Source organism: Galeopterus variegatus, unplaced genomic scaffold, assembly GCF_000696425.1.
Source record: "Galeopterus variegatus unplaced genomic scaffold, G_variegatus-3.0.2 Scaffold1961, whole genome shotgun sequence".
Classification (NCBI taxonomy): Eukaryota; Metazoa; Chordata; class Mammalia; order Dermoptera; family Cynocephalidae; genus Galeopterus; species Galeopterus variegatus.
In genome coordinates this window covers 135,847-155,743 of record NW_007728072.1, presented here as the reverse complement: position 1 = coordinate 155,743, position 19,897 = coordinate 135,847, and the positions used below count along the sequence as shown (strand labels likewise).

The window sequence follows — 19,897 nt, the reverse complement described above, 5'->3', positions numbered from 1 at the left end:
ATACTCCATAAATATTTGCAAAGGAATGAATCGACCTCTGCCATAGACCTGTGAAATGATGTGGGCCTTAGGACCAAATTCACAAAATATTCTCTTGTTCTGATCCCAAGGCAAGAAGACTTCTATCATCAGAGCATCAGAATTTTGTATGGTAAAGTACACACCCTTTCAATCATGAGATGCTCTTGAACATATTAAAACACTGTACTCCCTAGTCTTTAAAATAGATTAAACTATCCATTGAATTTATTAACAATCATTAATTTTCTATCCCTTTTTTCAGTGTTTTTGCCACCCACTGTGACTTCTAGCAGTACCAAATTGTGGCCTAGGAGGACTTCAGCAATGTATTTCTTAACAGAAAAAAGGCTTCAGAAGAATACGTTCTTCAGTATTTTCCTTCACAGAAACCTTTGAAACAATGCATTCACAGTTTCAGTGAAATAATCAATGGAGGTTACAAAATCTATTAATAAAATAATCACATTATGTCTGGAAAAATATACTCATAAGTTTAAATTACTTTGAATTAAGTCAACTCCCAGGAGTAACATCCAGCAGATGGTTATTTTAGTGGACTACTTAACATCCTGATGCACTGAATGCATTTCTTTCTCCCACAATCTTTAGAACCCAGAAAATAGTTAATTCCAGCAGCAAGGCCTTTCCCAGGTAATACATCACAGAGGAGAAAAATAGGTGTGTTAACTACATGTAGGTTACACAACACAGTCCTCTACTTTCCCAAGAACTCACTCATATAGAAATTAATTCACCTTAGCAGGGATCAAAACAGACTTTAACAGGCTTTTTTCCTAGTCTCTGGTGCAGTATTCTAAAGCTAAGTCGTATGAGGATATAAAGGATTACAATTCAGTTCAAAATGGCAGTAAACTAACACCTAGGAAGTATCAAAATGTCCCTAACACAGTGAGAAAAACGTCCATGAAGGGGCCGGCCCGGTGGCGCACTGGATAGTGCGCTGCTTGGGAAGTGTGGCGGCGCTCCCGCCCGAGGGTTCGGATCCCACATACAGACCGGTTCCCACTCACTGGCTGAGCGAGGCGCGGGAGCAACACTGAGGGTTGCGATCCCGTTGCCGGTCCCCGGCCCGGTATGGGGGCAACACTGAGGGTTGCGAGGTTGCGATCCGTTGCCGGAAACGGAAAAAGACAAAAGACCAAAAAAAAAAAAAGAAAAACGTCCATGAAAAAAAATGTTTAATTATCTGCACAAGAAAGTCTCTTTACATTCTGACAGACAGAAAATGGTTTTGTTCTTACCACCCTCTCAAAATCACAGGTCTGTTTTATTTTCTTAACATGGAGCTGCCTGCCCTATTGTCTTCATGCTGGTCACAGGGGGCTTTCCCAGCACTTTCTTCTCCACTTGTTTTCTTGAATGATCCGTTCTAGTCATTATTATGCTGTCCTTTAGATGAAGAATAGCTGCCCAACTTGGACAGAGATCAGATTTCACAAAAATTCTATTACTGATACAATTTAATTTTTTTTCATTCCTGTCTTATGAATGAAGAAAAAGGGGAAAAAACACCTTTGGTTTCTACAACCTGTGCTGCAGGTCTCTCTCACTGGTAATACAATGTGATTTTTAAAATGTTAATTACTTCACTAAGAATTTGAATTTTCAGGTCCTCTTCAAAAATCAAAAAAATGAAGCAATATCGGGTACACATTCGCATGGAAACAAGCAAAGCAGCTTCGTAACTGCCTTTTTCCAACAGAGCATGAGTTCTAAGTCATCACAGGCCCATACTCTGAGGAAGCCCAAGGTAGCCATGTGGAAAAGACCTACAGAGAGTCCCCAGGCCCCAGCTCTGGACACCCCAGTCTAGGCACAGACTTGTGAGTAAAGAAGCCGTTAGGCAACTTCAACCTGCGCTGCCATCCGAATGCAAGGGTGTGAGGGACCAAAGAGATGAACTACTCAGCAGAGTCCACCAACCACCAAAGCCAGGAAAGATAAAAATGAAAAGTTTGTTTCAGGCCTGTAAGATTGGGGGTAATATGGCATGCAGCAATAGATAAGGACTAAAAGATAGACGTGCACTTAACAAGTTAAAATATAACTGTTTAATTTCTCCCTTTTTACTTGGGTCAGTATAAATGTTATAGATCGTCTTCATCTCATTTTTGTATTTAGGCAGAAATCTAGAATGTGTATGTACCCAGAGAACAAAACAGAAGTGGAAGAAAAGCAGTCCTTTGGAATCAGATGCATTTTTTAAAAAATACTCTGGCTGGCAGCACTTAATGTCCATAGGTTAAACAAAAGTAAATAGTAAAGCAGAAGGACAGTGTTTGAAAAGATCTTAAATCTGGTCCTTTTCACTAGGGAACTTCAGTCACTACTCTGTAGTGAATAGTAGCGAAACGCCTATTCTTTTTTAAATGACTGGATCACCTAAAAGTAGTTTTGTACATATTTTTCTGATTGAGAGGATCTAAAACATCTTTTCTATCACTAAAACTTTAGCTATTATGAAAGCAAACACCATCTGCAAAGTAACCAACAAATTATGGTTACACTTAATTGTACAAAATAATTCAAGCCAGAGTCTTTAAAGTTTAATGAGAGAAGGGTCCAGGTATAGGAGAAGCAACTCTTGATTTGTATTCTGCAGGCAGACATACAAATCCAACCTTGAGCAAATCACTCAATTGTTTGATGACTCTATTTGCTCATGTGTAAAATTAAGCTAATCATGCATTCCCAAAAAGGGTGTTATCGTTAAGTTTAACAGAATATGCTCTGTATAGTCAAGATAATGGAAGATCTAAACCTTGTGCACTGCACAAAATTAAAACAGCTGATACGCTTTTGCCCAAACAGAATTGTATATCCTAATTTCCTTCTCTTCTTTTCCCCACTTGTGACTCAAGCCAGATTTCATCGAGCTATTTTTGTAACTACTAAAATGCTGGAAATACAGCAGCAGGCTAGAAGCAAAGTAAAATGAAACATCCAGCAAAAGAAAGAAAATCACGCTGAGTAACTGAAAGGCCATCTGCTTCTAACTGAGCTATAGGGGTGAGGAAGGCAATCTGGGCTGTACTATTTGTGTCCTCCCCAAAACCATACCCACCTGCATGTTGTCAGTGGCATCCCCGAGCAGTCCTCCAAACGTGATAGCATTAGTTACAGTTGCCAGATAAATGAAGAGAATTGCTGAAAGAGCCTGAATATTTAAAGCATCATAAAAATCACTGGCAAAAAATGGTGCTTTCCTCTTTAAGTCCTTAATTAGTCCACCACAGAACCTGGGCAGGGAGAAAGCAAACATGTGACTAAATGTAATAGAAATTATCATCAAATTAATCAAGTGATAACTCACTAAACCTCAAAGAATTTGTACTTAAAATACTTCAATCCATGACAAGATTCTACTTAACCACCTAAGATGAAACTAGAAAACTGTGGAGAAATAAATTTTCTTCTCTCTCTCTCTTTTTTGGTTACCAAATTAGGTGTCACATTCCCAAAAGACCAGCCAGCTGGTCTTTAGATAAATTAAGGTGGACTGTGTAGATAAAGTAAAATGTTTTACTGCTAACGAAAAGCATCCAAATATGGGAGCAGATTATAGAAGGGCCTTGATAATCTTGCTCATAGCGTCCTTTCCACCCTCATTCGTTCATTCATTCATCCCACAAATGTTTATTGAGCACCTGCCATATGCTCACACTCTGAAATTATTCCAGGTCCTGGAGATATAACAATGACCAGCACAGGCAAAAAAGCCCTGCCCTTATGGAGTTTACTTTCATGGGGGAAAGGGGTGGACAATAAGCAAGATAAATAAGTAAATGCATGGTGCTAAAAATAGAGGAAAAAATTAAAGGGGAACAGGGTTATGTAGTACTAAAGGGGTGGGTGAAATTTTAGATAGGGTGCCTAGAACAGTCTTCTGAGAAGGTAACTTTTGGTTACAGACCTGAAGGAACTAAGGAGGAAGCCATGCAGGTGTGTGATGGAAGAAGGACAAGTTGAGCCCAGGACAAGTGTTAGCAAGTCAGAGAACTGACTTATGCATTGGCCTAGTCACCCTCCCAACCAGACCTCCCATCTCAGCCTTCCTCATGCCACTGCTTCTGCCTAGAATGGCCTCTTCCAAAGCCCAATGGCTCTCTGAGGTCTGGCCCCTGCACTCATAGCTGAGATTTCCACTAAGGGCTATCCTACTTTACCAGGATTGTCTACTACCTGAGTACCTGCTAAATGGAAGCTGCACTCAGTGCCCCTCTTCAATTTTCTTGCTATGCACAGGGCTGTGCATACTACCAGGGACACTGTACTCAATTCATTTATGAAGGTGAAATATGAAGAATAAAATACAGTCTGATTAGATAAAAAGAATTAAATCCCAGAACTCATATTTGTATAAAAGGAAAAGGATATTCCTAATGGAAATAATTTTTAAAGAACTATTCATGAAAAAAAAAGTGCGGGGGGGGGGCAGAAGATTTTTTGTTCTCTATTCTTTAAGAATAAAGGGGAGGGAAATAATTACCTCTTAATTTGGGAGAGAAACCCAAGTGAGTCCTCAGGGAAAAGAAATAATTTCATTTCATTCAGATTCGACTGGATATCTAAATAACATACTTTTTACTTTCAAAGACCCTGCAATATTTTTAAAAAGTGATATCATTATAAAATGAGTATCATACTTTAAGTTTTACTTAACCCAAAATGAATGGAGAACCTAATAGTGGAGAAGCAAGAATTATGAAAAGAAATTAACTGAAGCGATCCAGGAAACCTGAATTTCCAACTGCAGGCTAAGGAGACAGAACAGTGACCTGCAAGTTACTCACTTCTAGAACTGTTACCTACTTTAGAGTAAACATACAGGTGAGAGATGGAATCATGAAAGCCAAGAAGGCTGGTACATTAGTCAGTGCTCCTGCCACACAAACTCACCTGCCATCTCTCCGATCCTCTCTGTAGAATCCCCTCAGTCATTCCACTCCAGTCACACTAGCCTCGATGCCCGTCCTGCCACACACCAGGAACTCTGTGTCTCCCACACCCACACAGTCTCCCACCTCCTTCAGCGCTTTCCTCAAATTCTCTGTAAGGCCTTCTCTGACTACCCTGTCTAAAGTTGTAACATTCTTCCATTGCAAAAGTCTCTATTTCTGCCTTATTTTTCCTCATAAAACTATCACTACATTTATTTATTTGCTTATTGTTTGTCTCTGCCACTACCCATAGGGTAAGGGGTTTAATTCACTGTTATACCCTCAGTGCCTGTGACTAAAAAGTACACTATGAATATGCATTGGCTGAACAAATGAAGAAACCAGTGAATAAAATGCTGATAGAAAGATAGAGAGAAATTTAGATCTAAGGAGGACCTCATCATCAATGGCAAATGGATCTGTCGGTTACCGTCCAGTTCGCTGCAGTTCTTCACAATCCCCATGTCCTCCTCCTCCGTGTCCTCCATCGTGGGGCGTGTCCCCATTCATCTGAACATTCTCTCCACCTGAGTACATATTCTTTCTAAGAAAGAGGACAGAGCCCAAGAGGTTATTAGTTTATTTTATTCATTTGCTTCTTAGCTGTATCATGAACTGGCTCATGGAGAGATGAAGTAAAAACCCTTGGTGAGAAAGGTCATTATTTCCTTCTGCCATCATAACAGACAATTCTTAAAGTGTTATACTTAGAGCCAAGACAAATAACTGGATGAATAGGAAAGTTAAATGAATTGTACATCTTATAAGAGGTAAACTGTCTCACCTGGAAAATGATAGATTCCAGAAAATGATTTCTCAACGATCTCACCCAATTTCTTAACCTCGTAAACCTACAAGGACTCATCTTGAGTAAACTGATCTTTCCACATGTACAGGCAGTCCACAAAACATCCCCAAAGAATGTCTATGATGCATTCCAATACTATAATCTGAGATCTCTAATTTATAATCACTGAAGAACATCACAACATATAACATTTATTTTACAGTGTCAAGGAAATATGAAACCAAGGTACCTAAGTGACTCATTTAAGATAAATACGTCAGGTTAAATGGGAACAGGAAAATATTAGGGCAGTTGCCTAACACTGCTTCCTTTTCAAAACACAATCTCCTTCTCATGGTTGTCCCAGCAACTGAAAATTCCCAACTGCCTGATAATTTACCTTTTGTCAGAAGATGGAAGACTCTTAGGAGGCTCTATCCTGATTGCTGGATCCCATTCCCCAGGTGGAAGGACAATGACTTCATCAAGGAACTCATCAATGCCAGCAATCAGATCATGCCTGTCTTTTGCTTTATAAGCAATGTCATGGAACACCTAAAGAATAGTAAGAGATGTGCTGATCCAACCAGAGAACTCTCTACACGCCTCACACCATGTCAAGCCTGAAGAATGCAACCCATAATCCACCATGATACTACTATACCCATGCACTCACAGTTCCTATTATTCAGCCTGCTCCCAAATATTAAGGTATTCAGATTATGATCTCAAAGGATAGGGGTAGTGGCATAAGAAAGCAGCTGTGTTTTTATGTGTTTTTTTCCTATCAATATTGTAAAACAACATTCACTTTCAGCTCCCACTGATATGTACCACTATTGACACAGTTGCTGTGGAACCAGCTGAAAATGGTTTGGAGCAATATACTGACGAATCATTCTGAAATAAAAACTACTGGGACAAATGATTGCTGATAATCCAAGAATAAAAATTTCAAGCTGAGTGTAAAGATCAGGTTAAAACCCAAACACTGCAGTTCTCAAACATACAAATAATGTAAATTATTTTTTTAAAAAAAAAAGAGTTACATTGGCAGCCCATAAAGCAAAGGGTTTATTTATTTATTTATTTATTTATTTTTTAAAGCGAAGGGATTTAACAGTTGAGCATATGTCTGTCTTTTAAGAAGGCAACAACTAAACCATCCAAGGCAGCACATGCTTCACGTCTTTTATGCAAATCTCCAAAGAAGGATCTTCCAGAATATACATAATTCTTTCTGTCAGTCATTCCATTCTTCTAACTAAGCTGATGATCTGAAAGTTCTTTACACATAACCTAAGTCGTTCATACTTCATAAGTCAAATTCTTTAGTATCCAGAAGAGAAGATGGCCCCTATTCAACACCCTTACCTATTCTTAAAGACTACTAAATCTCTTCTCCTGGAAAAGAATTTTTTAAAGTTATCAATCAAATAACATTTAATTGGTCCAGGGGTTGTGGGATTGAGGGGAGGGCAATACAAAATGCCAGCATGTGATCTGTGGAAGACACAGCCATTCTCAATCCCATTTTCTCTTGCTAACTCCCACTGGAGAAGCTGGAAAGTCAGAGATTCACCTTCCCAGCCACCCCTGCAGATAAAGATTGAAAGTTCCAACCAATGAGATATAAGAAAAAGGCTGCCCAGGAAAGCTTTAGAATACCTGGTAAAAGAAACTGACACAGCTAACATTACCCACCTCCTTCTTCCTACCTTGAATACAGATGAGATGGCTGGAGCTTACTGTAGACAATGTTGTTTTAAGTATTGATGGGGTGGGGAAACATGCTATCTTAAAACCAACAAGCAAGAGCCTTAGCTCTTGATTTATCACTTAATAATAAACCACCTCCAAATTTCCTTTTATGTGAGAAAAATAAACCCCAAATTGTTTAAGCCACTATAAGTCTATCACTTGCAGCCTAAAGCATTCCTAATTGATACATCTGAGGAGGAACAATTTTTTAAGAAAAAGAAATTATGAACATATTAAAATAAAGAAATGAACTCACTAAGAAGAGGGAAATAAATGTTCCCTTGAGGGAAAAAAAAAGCAGCATAGCTCTGCATCAATGCTCTCAGTCCCAGAATAAAGTAAATATATGAGTAATCACCACATAGGACTTCCGTAACTAAGGAGAAAAGTGTCCTATACTCCACTTAACACATGGAAAAACTGACAAATCAAAGCAATGAAGCAAAAATAAAACATTTGGGTAAATAAGAAACTAGAAAGACATAAAAGTGGAAATTATGATCCTACATTCTAACTAGTATTTCTCCTACTGTGAGACTAGTGCAGAGTTTTATCAAGTCTAAAATGCATGTAACAACATACAAGCTGTTATGAGAGGGAATGAGGTCATAATTCTAAAATACTAGATACTCTGCAGTAATGGTTGCTAATACACTTTAGATGTATATCGTTTCTTCCCACAAAATAAGAAAACCATAAAAACACATACTTTCTAATACTCAAGAAAAAACATATTATCCATTTTATTATGCATTATTTCATAGAACCAATCAGATCTGAAGTAATATAGTATATGGACATTTAAATTCAGAATTAATATAGTAACATTTTAAGAGATAACTTTTAAGTTAATACAATGACCTTGAACTTTTTACAGCATATTCAACATATATTATTTTTAAAAATTGAAAATGTTTAGAAAAAGAAAAAAAATGTTTTATTCCAGTATAGAGTTTAGAACACAATACAAAACAAAATGCATGCCTTACTTTTTGAAAACTGTATACGAGTCAGCTCATTTGCCACAAATGACTGTATCCCATGTTGTAAAAGAAGCCTGGTAACCACATAATTCTAAATGAATAAATTGTGATAGCCAATTCACAGTATGAAAACCACACAAGTAGGACATTCACAGAACCCCATCTTCCTGATTCCCTACCTCGTCAGACATCAAGGTGGCAATGGCTCTGCCAATCTCATGGTAGGACTTGGCTTTCCCCTTAGGACCTAAGAGAATGAACAAGAACCTAATGGAAAGGGAAAGAAGCAAAGGCTATAACATACATGCCATCAAACTTAATATACGTAAAACTGAGACACGTTTATTTTAGTTCATAAAAGGGGTAGGTCTAGAGTTCATCTTTAAAACAAAAGTAATATTCTTAGTAATATGAAATGAAGAATACTCTTTCACACTATTGCAAAACACAAATTGTTGTTCACTATATTTGGAGGCAAAGGAGACTTTAGCAGGATACCTGGGAAGCTTCTTCAGTGAGCAGGAAAGTTTCACTTTTTGAGTTATTCAATCTTTCTTTTTTAAGCTTCCTTCTGTCTCCATTTCTACTGACTTTTGGAATCTTTGGAGCAAACCCATTAAGCAAAATAACTAGAAAGACTTAGTACATCCTCAGATTTCTCTGACTTTTCCTTATCCAATACAGGCAATGACAAATGACCCTCTCTGTACTTTTTAAGAAATGTTCTACTCAGAAGTAACTGAGAGCCAGCAAAAATCAAGTTTTCTACAAGTAAGCCACATGCTGACAGCCAAAGTAAGGAAAGAGAAAAATGAGATAAATTCAAGATAAAGCATCACTCACAGACAGTTAAAATTCTTTTGTGGGTGTCCTCATTTTTCTTTCCAAACATTTTTTTCATAATGCACAAGACACTGCTTCATGGCAAATAGGTCATGAAACATGCAATAGTGAACATATCCCCACCTAGGTTCCCCTCCTATCATGTTGGAAGGAATCCCTCACTGATAGCACCGGCAAAGAAGCATGTCTCCATTGGAGAGGAAGCAGCCTAATGAATAAATGAATAAGAAAAAATATACTGACACTGGATAAATCCCTGCCTTGATACTGATCATGTGTTACCTAACAGGGAGGTAACAAGGACAATAAGAATGATAACGTCATATGTTTTCACAGCTTTTCAACGCCTGCAAAGCATTTCACATTCATCGCCTTATTTAAATTTCCATGTAATCATTTGCAATAAGTATCCTATTCCTGTTTAATGGTGAGGAAACTAAGGCTGCAGGATATTAATGAATGAGCCCATGGTCTGTGCCTAGCAAATGACAGAAAGCAGATAGATAGGACTTCTTACCTCCTATTCTTTTCACCACACAATTCTGCCTAATTTTACCTGCCCAATTGATACATCAGGTTTGTGATTCAACAAAGAAAAACTATCCAACAGTGACTTCCATAGGTCATTCTGGGGAAAAAACTTGTGGATACTTAGCAAGGGACAAGAAATCTTAGGTAAGATATTATGGTACCAAGAATGGTTTAGCACTTTCCTTAGCAGAATTTATTTATTTATTTATTTTTACTTGTTTACTTATATTCCTAACTTTAAATACAAAAGGATTGACAGCAGGTAGTCTACAAAATGTTAGGGACTGTTCCAAAATGCCCTGAATGTATAACTACTTTTTTTCATTATAAAATTCAACTCAAAGGAGACAGGGGAAAAAAAACAACAGAGATTAAGAATGTAAAAAAGTTTCCGAAAGTTTGAGTACTCATATTTTATACCAGAAAACCTTAAAACCATTCAGTCTTTATTTGCTTAAAAACCAGTTCTGGAGTCGGAGCAGCACATTCAGTTTCAAGCGTTATCATAGTAGATGAAATAGCAAAAGCGATCAGCAGGCACAAAGGTCTGTTCAAGTACGAAGAAAGTCATTATTAGAATTGGATTTTAGTTCTTCTAACACAGAAGTTCAATTGATACTGGAAACTTTCTTTCTTTGAAGCTGTCCTCAAATTACATACTACTATATATGGTATGATAAAGTGCTTCTTTATAATAGTAAAATGTATTTTCTAAGGGAACTGATCACTGATTTGAGTGCAACACATGCAAAAAATATTTGACCACTAAAGCAAAATATAAATCTCATTAAGAAACACTGGTATCGGTCATATTGCCAATTCTATTTGCCTGTCTGCAAACAACCAGCTGTCAAGCAAGACAATAGGGCATAGTTTTAGGCAAAAAGGGGCAGATGCTGTGTCACAAGAGAAAATATCTAACACCTGGTTCCTTTACTTAGTGCGTTTTAAATAATGGACTTCTTCTGCCTGCCATTTTTATTATTTCAATGTATCTTAACATTAACTTTTCAGTAAAGAATAATATCCAAAATCTTTCCAGACCACTCTGTGCCTCCTCCTACCTCTCCCTAGCACTTCCATCATGATTATAGTTTACAAACACACATTATCAAAGTGTGTTTATCAGCTGACACAAGTTAATTATCAGGATGACTATATGACAACAAAGCTAAAATACTGTCTTGTTAGTGAGAAAAACACTGTCAATCACTAATAGTCCTCATACATAAACTTTGTCAGATGAAGGCAACTATTCAAGAGCTGATAGAATAATGGGGACTCCAGTTTAAATACCCTGAGATGAGGGCATACATTTTCTATAAAATATTTATTCCTTGGTCTCTGCTAAATACTTAGCACCAATGAATGAATGGAAGCAGCAGATCAATGGTGTCTACAACATATATTCTAGCAATAAACCCAGTATATGAGAATTATATTGGTTCAATAACCTACATATAAAGGTGTTATTCCTCTTTCTTGCGTAATGTAATTATTTTTTAAAAAAGATACTTCTTTATTAATGGAATATCACCAAGTGCCAAGTAGAAACAACATGGTGACGTATTACTTAAAATGTTCACATTACTCCAGTCAGGAAAAATTCAGTAAATCCACCTCCTCAAAATGATATGCAGGGCCGGCCCGGTGGCGCACTGCTACAGTGCACCGCTTGGGAGCGCGGCGGCGCTCCTGCCGAGGGTTCGGATCCCACATACAGACCGGTTCCCGCTCACTGGTTGAGTGAGGTGCAGACGCAACACTGAGGGTTGCGATCCCGTTGCCGGTCCCGGTCCGGTACGGGCGCGACACTGAGGGTTGCGATCCATTGCCGGACACGAAAAAAAAAAATGATATGCAGAGGGAAGTTGAACATCTACAAGCAGCAGGAAACACCTCAAGTCAAGAATTTCATCAGTAGGAAAGGAAACCCTTAAGAAGCCTCTAATCTGGGCTGCATAATGAAAGGGAGATGAGAGATCTGAGAAAACTGACAACACAGAGCAACCCAGCAAGTTGAAGTTCCTGCTGCCTAAAACGTGTTCTCTCCCCTTTAACCCTCAAAGAAGCAAAAGCTGTTACAACTTTTATGACCAAAGTACATCCTGTCAAACTCAGCTTTTATAATGTATTGAAAACTCCTCTCACGACCCAAGCTCTTTTTAGTCAGTGGACAGATGTTATTTTTAACCAGAAGCTTTTTTCTTTACTAACAAATTAGAGTAAACATCACATTTGTGTGGCTAGAAGGGCACAGCCCATGTCGGCAGCTCAGAAAAAAATTAATTTATTTTACTAAGTCATTTTTATTCGTTCAGAACTAAATAAAAGTCAGAGTTAGAATTTTTTACAGTGCTTAACTGTTTCAAGAATCTTCATGAGGCCCTTTTCTACTTTTGTGAGATTTTTCATGTAACTAAATATGCTTGGGGAGGATGCCTCTAGCATTCTTCACAACATGAAGAAGAACCAGATGATCTGTGTCTGGAATCAAAGGCCTACACTCACATTCAACAAAATAATTATAGGCAGAAACAGAGTATAATATCAGAAAAGGAGACAGCCTTCCTAATCCACTCAATCTTTACAGAAAGGATGTGCACACCCCCCTTCCTGATACATCACAGCTATTTCTAGAATAAACTCAGCATGTAGGAATCTTTTACTCCCTTTCTCTCAAAACAACAGGGAATCAAATAACTCATTATTCATACGTAGCAGCTTGGAAAATGCAGCTAAACTGTAGCTTCTACGATAGATTCATGAGGACCACAAACGCACCATAACCAACCACATTACATGCGGTAAACGACAGCTAGCAATTAGATTTGTGGACATCACAGAATTGAACCAGCAGGACTTCCATCCCAATTCTTTTAATAGTTTTGACAATTAAGCACAAACTACTTCTTCTGGCTAATAATTATTTGTAACATAAAATATATATTAACACAGTGAACTAAAAGAGTAAACATTCTAATTTTTTAGGAGCTAGAGCTTACTGAATAACCATTCCCCTTAATTTGCAAATCAATACCAGAAGAGGACAAACTGATCCAGGGCTTTTATTATTCTTCATGGAAGAACCCTAGAACATTTTATTCCAATCCATTCTAGATATCTCCTTAGGCTCTCCCTAAACGTCTGGCCCCAGAGTCAGAAATCTGCAATTCTATTTTCAGCACTGGTAGTCAATCTTCTCTTTGCCTCCATCTCTCAACTGTAAAATAGTAATAAGAATATTCATCCCCTTTGTAATTCATAAATATGAGTGAGTGGTGGACTCTGTGGATAGATATAAGAAGACAGCAAGCAAAGTGCTTGCAAGATGCTAGGAAAATCATAAACATATCCTACCAAGTCACCAAAGATCAAAGAACGGAGTTTGTTTGCTTTCACATGAATGTCAAGAAGGGCCTCTATGTAGACAGACTTCCACCCAGTTGATAGCCATCCAGCTGCAACTGGAGACTAAAACAGATCAACCAAGGAACAGAGTAAATAGTGAAACTTGTGAACTCTACACAAGAAAGGGGAGCCGCTAGATCCACATATCCTAAAAGGTGCATGGTAGTAATACCATTTATTAGAAACAACAACACTAATAATAATGATGATGATGATAATAACCTATCTTTCCTCCACCTTTAAAAGGAACAATGACCATGAAAAGATATGTACAAAAAACAGACTTTTCAGGTCTCCCTGCAGTTTAGCAGAGTAGCATGCACGTTAAAGGACATTGTGGAATAAAGATGTAGTCCTTCACAATGACTATCACATTCCTTGTAGGATTTCCTTTATTGGATTTAACAGGATGCAGCCATTGTAAATAGCCCTACATTACTCACACACTCACAAAAAAAGCTAATTAGACTCTCTACTCCATTATTACAACTTGCATTGGTTTCGAGAACAGCAAATGGATAGAACTATTTCCTGGAAAAACGTTAACATGCAAGGATATATTGTTCAGATAATTGCACTGAAATAGTTTTATGATATTATTGAATTACATTCCCTTGAATTGCTTGGCTCCTTTTGTTAATTCAAATGATGCTGTATTTCACCTCTAGACTAGCACTACCCTTCAACAGGGAAGAAAAAAAAGAGAATAAGCCAAACAGGAGCAGATGATAAGAGGGACACAAAAATGGTCATGATTTGCTACTCAATGCATGCGTATTATTGTTAAATAAAAAGCCTTTTAAAATATTATTTTTGTAGCTTCTAAAGAAAAATAGTAATAGAATTGAGAAGGCAAGAGCAATTTTCTTTAACACTTTTTGGCATTTTTTTTCTTTCAAACCCCAGTAAAGTTAGTCCAAATAGACATAAATAAAGCCATAGGGGCACTGAGCTGGACTTCAGCCATTATCTGAGTTAGCTGTTTGCTGGATGATTGCTCAGCTAGAACCGCAAGGCTCTGCTGAAATGTGTTCAAGCAAAAAGCTAGGTTACAGAAAACACAAATCATGATAATTCCAGTAACTGAATAAGTTATGATCGTCACCTTAAAACTGCTATTTGTCCAATGACTGCCCTATGTATTATTCCTATTTTAAGTGTCTACAAAATATAAAAGTAGGTTTTAAAAAAACACCTGTATGATCAGGAAGAATGTTCTGTAATCTATGAATTGAGAGGCCTTAGAGTAATTTTCTCCCAATTTTCCTCCTAACCTGGCTCCAAACAAACTTTCAGTCTCCTTTCACTATCAGTTAATCATGCCCAGACAATGTGAGATGGCTAAGGAGGATTCATAGCCCTTCCTGCTCAGGGGAGGAAACCTAAAGAAGAGAAAAAGTCACTAGTCCCTGCCAATATTACAAGCTTCTCCTTAAACTCTTCTTCAGCACAAGTTTAAGTGAAGCATTAACTTCTGTTTAACTAAATGCACTCCACAAGTCAAGCTTCCTAACTCTACTGAGCTTGGTTTCAAAGGGAGATTAAGAGGATGTCCTGAGGTCCTGTACAGTGTAATGAATACATGATTGTAATAACCGTAATATGCTCCCATTTAATGTATAATATGTATGTGGCATAATACACAGAACAGTAAAGTGTATAAATTTAAGTGCACATCTTAATGATGTTTACATATACATATATATACATTTAAGTATTTATGCATGTATGAACCCACTACCCATTTTCTGATAAAACATAAAGCAAATGAAAGCAACTATGACCTCTAAACCATTTGCCAACTGTATGATGTTGGACAAGTTACTTAAACTCTCAGACTCAGTTTCTTCATCTATAAAATCCAGATACCTGTAGTTTGTATTCTAAAATACTATTGTAAAAATAATATTTAATAATATTGTAAAAAAAATTAAATAGAATAATCTATAAGAAGAAACAAGTGCATTTCTCAATTATTTATAGTTGCTTTTATTGTTATTACTATACAAGTGCCAAGCAATTTGATAGCATAAAAATCAGACATAGCCATTATTTAAAATTAAATTTCTCCAATGGCTTGCACTGAATATATCCTATGTATCCTCATTCTACTGATTCTCTAGCATGAGAGGAAGGAGATTTCCCACTCAACACACTGTAGACCCCAGCAGGTTGGAGCAGCTTACCTTGTGGGCACAGGGACCTCAGTCAGGGCACCCAGCATGACAGCCTGCTGTAGCCGCACAAAAGCAATGAAAGGAGTATCCAAGAAGTCAACCTCCCCAACAAGCACATTGGAAGCTTCTGCATCACGTGGCAGTTTTTTCATGAACTTATTCTTCAGCTGCGTGGGAAGAACCAAGAAAACTCCATTTATTTCCAGAGAAGGGAACAAGAAGAGACACTACATGCATTTCTCACAGGAAATTCCTTCATATGAGTATGAGTCCACATGCAACATGCCCTATTATGTTTAACCATTTTATTATAATAAACATTTATCTGTACCTTGATTCCAAAAAAAACTATTGAGGGTATAATTACATGGTTTAGATTAAAAAAAAAAAAACAATGTATAGTATAACTCCATTTATTTGTTCACTCACTCAATGAAAACTTGTTGAGTCTATTACGAGCTGGGCAATGATCTAAGCAATAGGGGTACAGGGATGGATGGACTAATTACATGCTCTCCTTAGGCTCATAGTCCCATATGGGAGAAATAACATGTGATTTAAAGTAGAGATAAGTACTAAAAAGGAAAAATAAAACAGGTATTATGTTAGACAGGATGGTCAGAGAAGGCCTCTGACGAAATACGTTGATGTTGGAGTAAGGGTAAAAGCCATGTGAAGATCTGGGCAAAGAACATTCTAGGCAAACAGAATGGCAAATGCAAAGCCTTTGAGACAGTAAGGAGCTTGGCAGATGGAAAAATATTAAGTCAAGTGTGCTGGGAGCTGAAGGAGCAAAGGAGAGAAAAATAGCAGCAAAAGAAGTTGCATAAGTAAGGGGGGACAGGTTGTAAGATCATAAAGACCACAAAGAGGAGCTTTGAAAGTTTTAGGTAGGAGCTGCCTACCAGAAGTCAAGAAAGACAGGGCAGGGGACATAAATTTAGGAGACATCATCATGTGAACAGTATTTAAGGCAATGGGGCAGGATGTCATAATCCTGGAAGTGAGTGTAGATAGAGAAAAGGGGTAAGATCTATACCCTGGGCTACTAAACTTTTTATAGGAATAGGAGAAGATATCAGCAAAGGACACTGAAAAAGAGCAGAGAAAACGAGGTAGAAAACCAGAACTTCACCAACAGCCAAGTGAAGAAAGGGCTCCATAAGGAAAGTGAATCAGTCAAGTCACAGGCTACTGGAAGCTAAAATAAGATGAACACTAAGAACGGACCATGGCAAGAGGGAGGTGCGGGGGGACCTTGACAAGAGCCATTACAGTGGACACCAGGGTACCAAGTAAAGAAAGAGAGGTAAGGAAGTAGAAACAGAGAATAGAAGTCAATATCTTGAGAAATGTTGCTACCAAGAAAAGCTGAAAAATGCGAGGTTGGTGGAAGAGGGCATAAAATAGGGGATTTTTTTTTTTAATGATTGTTATTACAGCATTTTGGAATGTGAATGAGAATGATCTAGTAGAGACAGATTAATGCTGCAGGAGAGATAGGGGACAACTACAAAAGCAGCTCAAGAAACTTTGAAATATTGAGAAGGAACAATACCCACATCACATGTAGAAGGGTTAGCTTTAGAAAGGAACACAGAGAGCTTATTAATCCTAACCAGGGAAGGTAGGCTGTATGGGCACAAATATGGGTGATGTGAGAGACGGGGGGGGGATGAGGAGGGCTTTCAAGGACTTACATTTTTGCAGTGAAATACAAGTGAATTGAGCAGAAGGAGGAGGGAGGCGTGTAAGGGTTTGAGAAGAGAGAAGGTGTAAAACGGTTTTCTTGGAGAGTGAACGTTGCTTAACACAGTCACTCTGAAAGCTTATCTCGTAGACATTCTTTCATACAGTTCAAGGAAAATATTTCAATAATCATCAAAGGTTGGAGATAAGAACTTTGCAAGACCATACAGAAGACACAGATGTTTAATACATACTTATCATCCAATATAAATGTCCCTTCCTTCAAGTCCAAAAGTACCAGTGAACTTAATATGTTCTGCTATGGATTACTACTGAGATGGGGGTGGCAGGCATGAACCAATTTTCTCCATTAATGTAGAGGTTATACCAGCATTTTATCTTCCACTTCCATTTGAGAGTTTTTAATTATGGAAAATAAGTGACATGAGAACTCATCCCTAAAGCTCCATCACCCTCACTAGCATTTTTACAAATTTTTTCCTTTAATTTGGTACTACATATAAGAAGAAAGCTGTGAGGAAAAAAGCAAGGAAGTTAGAGCTAAGAAATTAGTGGAAACCAAAAAAAAAAAAAATCAAGGTATATGTTCTCAGATGCCAGGAACATGACCACTTCTAAGCAGCAAGGAATTTTCCAAAGTTTCTACCATTAATCCTCCAAGAAATGCTAATATTAAAAAAATTCTTTTTACATTTTACAGATATGAAAATAGCAGCCATGAGAAGGATCAGAAAATATCAAGTTGCCAAAACTGCAATTATCGCCTAAGGAAGTCGTAATGAATTATTCTCTATAACACAGAGCTAAATGTGGTGTATGGCTAAGTGATCCAAAAACATACAATATAACATTGCTACATCAATCTTCCTCAGACTTTTTCCAGAGATAGTTCTCATTACCAACATGGAACCCAAAACTCTTTAATAATCTGATTTTACCTCCCATTCTCCCTAGCAGACTCTTTGCTGTAGGTAGGTATTGATCTGGCCAAAATCCCTCTCTGTTTTATGTACTTATGCTCCCACACTCATTATCAAAAATTGTCATTTACTCATTTCTTTCTTTTCTAAACATTCTTCAGAGCTCAGGACAAGACTTTTTACCATCTCAGCTCACTTCCTTGGCAACTTCAGAAGTGCCCGTTTCTGAATCGCACTTTTGTCAAGGTTTAAGTCTTTTCCCGAGTTTTGCAGTGGGTAAGAGCAGTTTATTTCCCATTGTACTAAGCATTTAATTTGTACATAATTCAGCTGTAACAAATATAATAAAAGGAAGGAATGAACTCTATAGCAATAAACATAAGACCTAAAGACCATCAAATGTTCCAAAAAAGTTAGAGAGAGTTTTAAGGCTCAATCCAGAGCCTACTACTGTGTCTGGATCTGTCACAGCAACTACCTGACTCACCACACATGCAGAATATCTCACATCAGTTATATAATTCCACAGGGTTTAACTAGTACTGTGGTACCTTCACTGAGATTACTAAACCTACATTGAAAAACTAGGAGTATATTTTTGAGGCCAAAGGAAATAAACTATATTCTATAGGCTCTGAAGAGAGATATTTGTAAAAGCATGTTCCTTCGATTAGCATATCTCAAACTGTATTTGTGGAATACTAGTGTTCTAAGAGAAACTAAGGCGCTATTTTATTTTATTTTATTTTTTTTTTCCTTTTTGTCTTTTTTCGTGACCGGCAACGGATCGCAACCCTCAGTGTCGCGCCCGCACCAGACCGGGACTGGCAACGGGATCGCAACCCTCGGTGTTGCGCCCGCACCTCGCTCAGCCAGTGAGCAGCCGGTCTGTATGTGGGATCCGAACCCTCCACGCCACCGGGCCGGCCCTAATGCGCTATTTTAAAATAAAAACATGTGGTGCCTGAGGTACCCCCAGAACTCAGTCTTCGGCTAGCCCTTTTCTGTTTACACACTCTCCCTGTGTGATTTCGTCAAGTCTCATTCCTTTAAATGCCATCTACAAGCCGATGACTCATAAATTTATATCTTCAGCCAGGACCTCTTCCCTCAACTCCAGACCTATAACATCTCAACTTGAATTTCTGCTACACATTTCAAAACTTCACATGTCCAAACTGAGCCCTTCTGATAGTCCCCTTAAAGCACCTCTTCCTAAAGTCTTCCCTGTCAGGTTAATGGCAATGACATTCTTCCACTGCTCAGGACAGAAGCCTTCCTGTTACCTTCAACTTTTCTCTTTCTCTCATACCCCATGTCTATTTCATCAGCAAATCCTGTTGGACCTAAATTCAAAGTATATCCAGAAACTGACCATTTCTCACCACCTTTGTTGCCACCACCCAGTCCATTTCTTTCCTGGATGATGGAATCGCCTCCTGGCTGGATTATCTGCTTTTGTCCTTCCCCAGTCTAGTCATCAAAGCAGCCACAGCAGGCAAATCTGGAGTCAGATCGTGTCATTCCTGCTCAAAACCCTCTATTGGCCACCATTTCACTAAGAGTGAAGCCAAGGTCTCTGAGACAACCACAAACCCTAGCATTAACCAGCTGCCCATCAGCTCCCTGACGTTACTTCCTACTCCTCTCTCCTGGTCTTCTCCATGCCCACCACTCTGGCCTCCACATCCCCTCAGACACACCAGGCACGCTCACCTCCAGTCCTCCACATGTGCTGTCCACTCTGAATGCAATGTCTGCACAGCCCCTTCCCTCACTTCCTTCAGATCTT

The 19,897-nt window shown here is 38.2% G+C and overlaps 1 protein-coding gene across 2 annotated transcripts in view; it reads right to left on the bottom strand.

Annotated features, from left to right (window-relative positions):
* SLC4A4 (solute carrier family 4 (sodium bicarbonate cotransporter), member 4) overlaps positions 1-19,897 on the bottom strand; it is a 209,139-nt gene that overhangs the window by 100,632 nt on the left and 88,610 nt on the right. For both annotated transcript variants that reach the window (XM_008579814.1, XM_008579815.1), the window contains exons 5-9: positions 15,485-15,642; positions 8,693-8,780; positions 6,170-6,324; positions 5,413-5,526; positions 3,107-3,281 (exon numbers count right to left, since the gene is read on the bottom strand). In XM_008579814.1, coding sequence (XP_008578036.1) covers positions 3,107-3,281; positions 5,413-5,526; positions 6,170-6,324; positions 8,693-8,780; positions 15,485-15,642 — 690 coding nt within the window. The remainder of the gene's footprint in view (positions 1-3,106; positions 3,282-5,412; positions 5,527-6,169; positions 6,325-8,692; positions 8,781-15,484; positions 15,643-19,897) is intronic.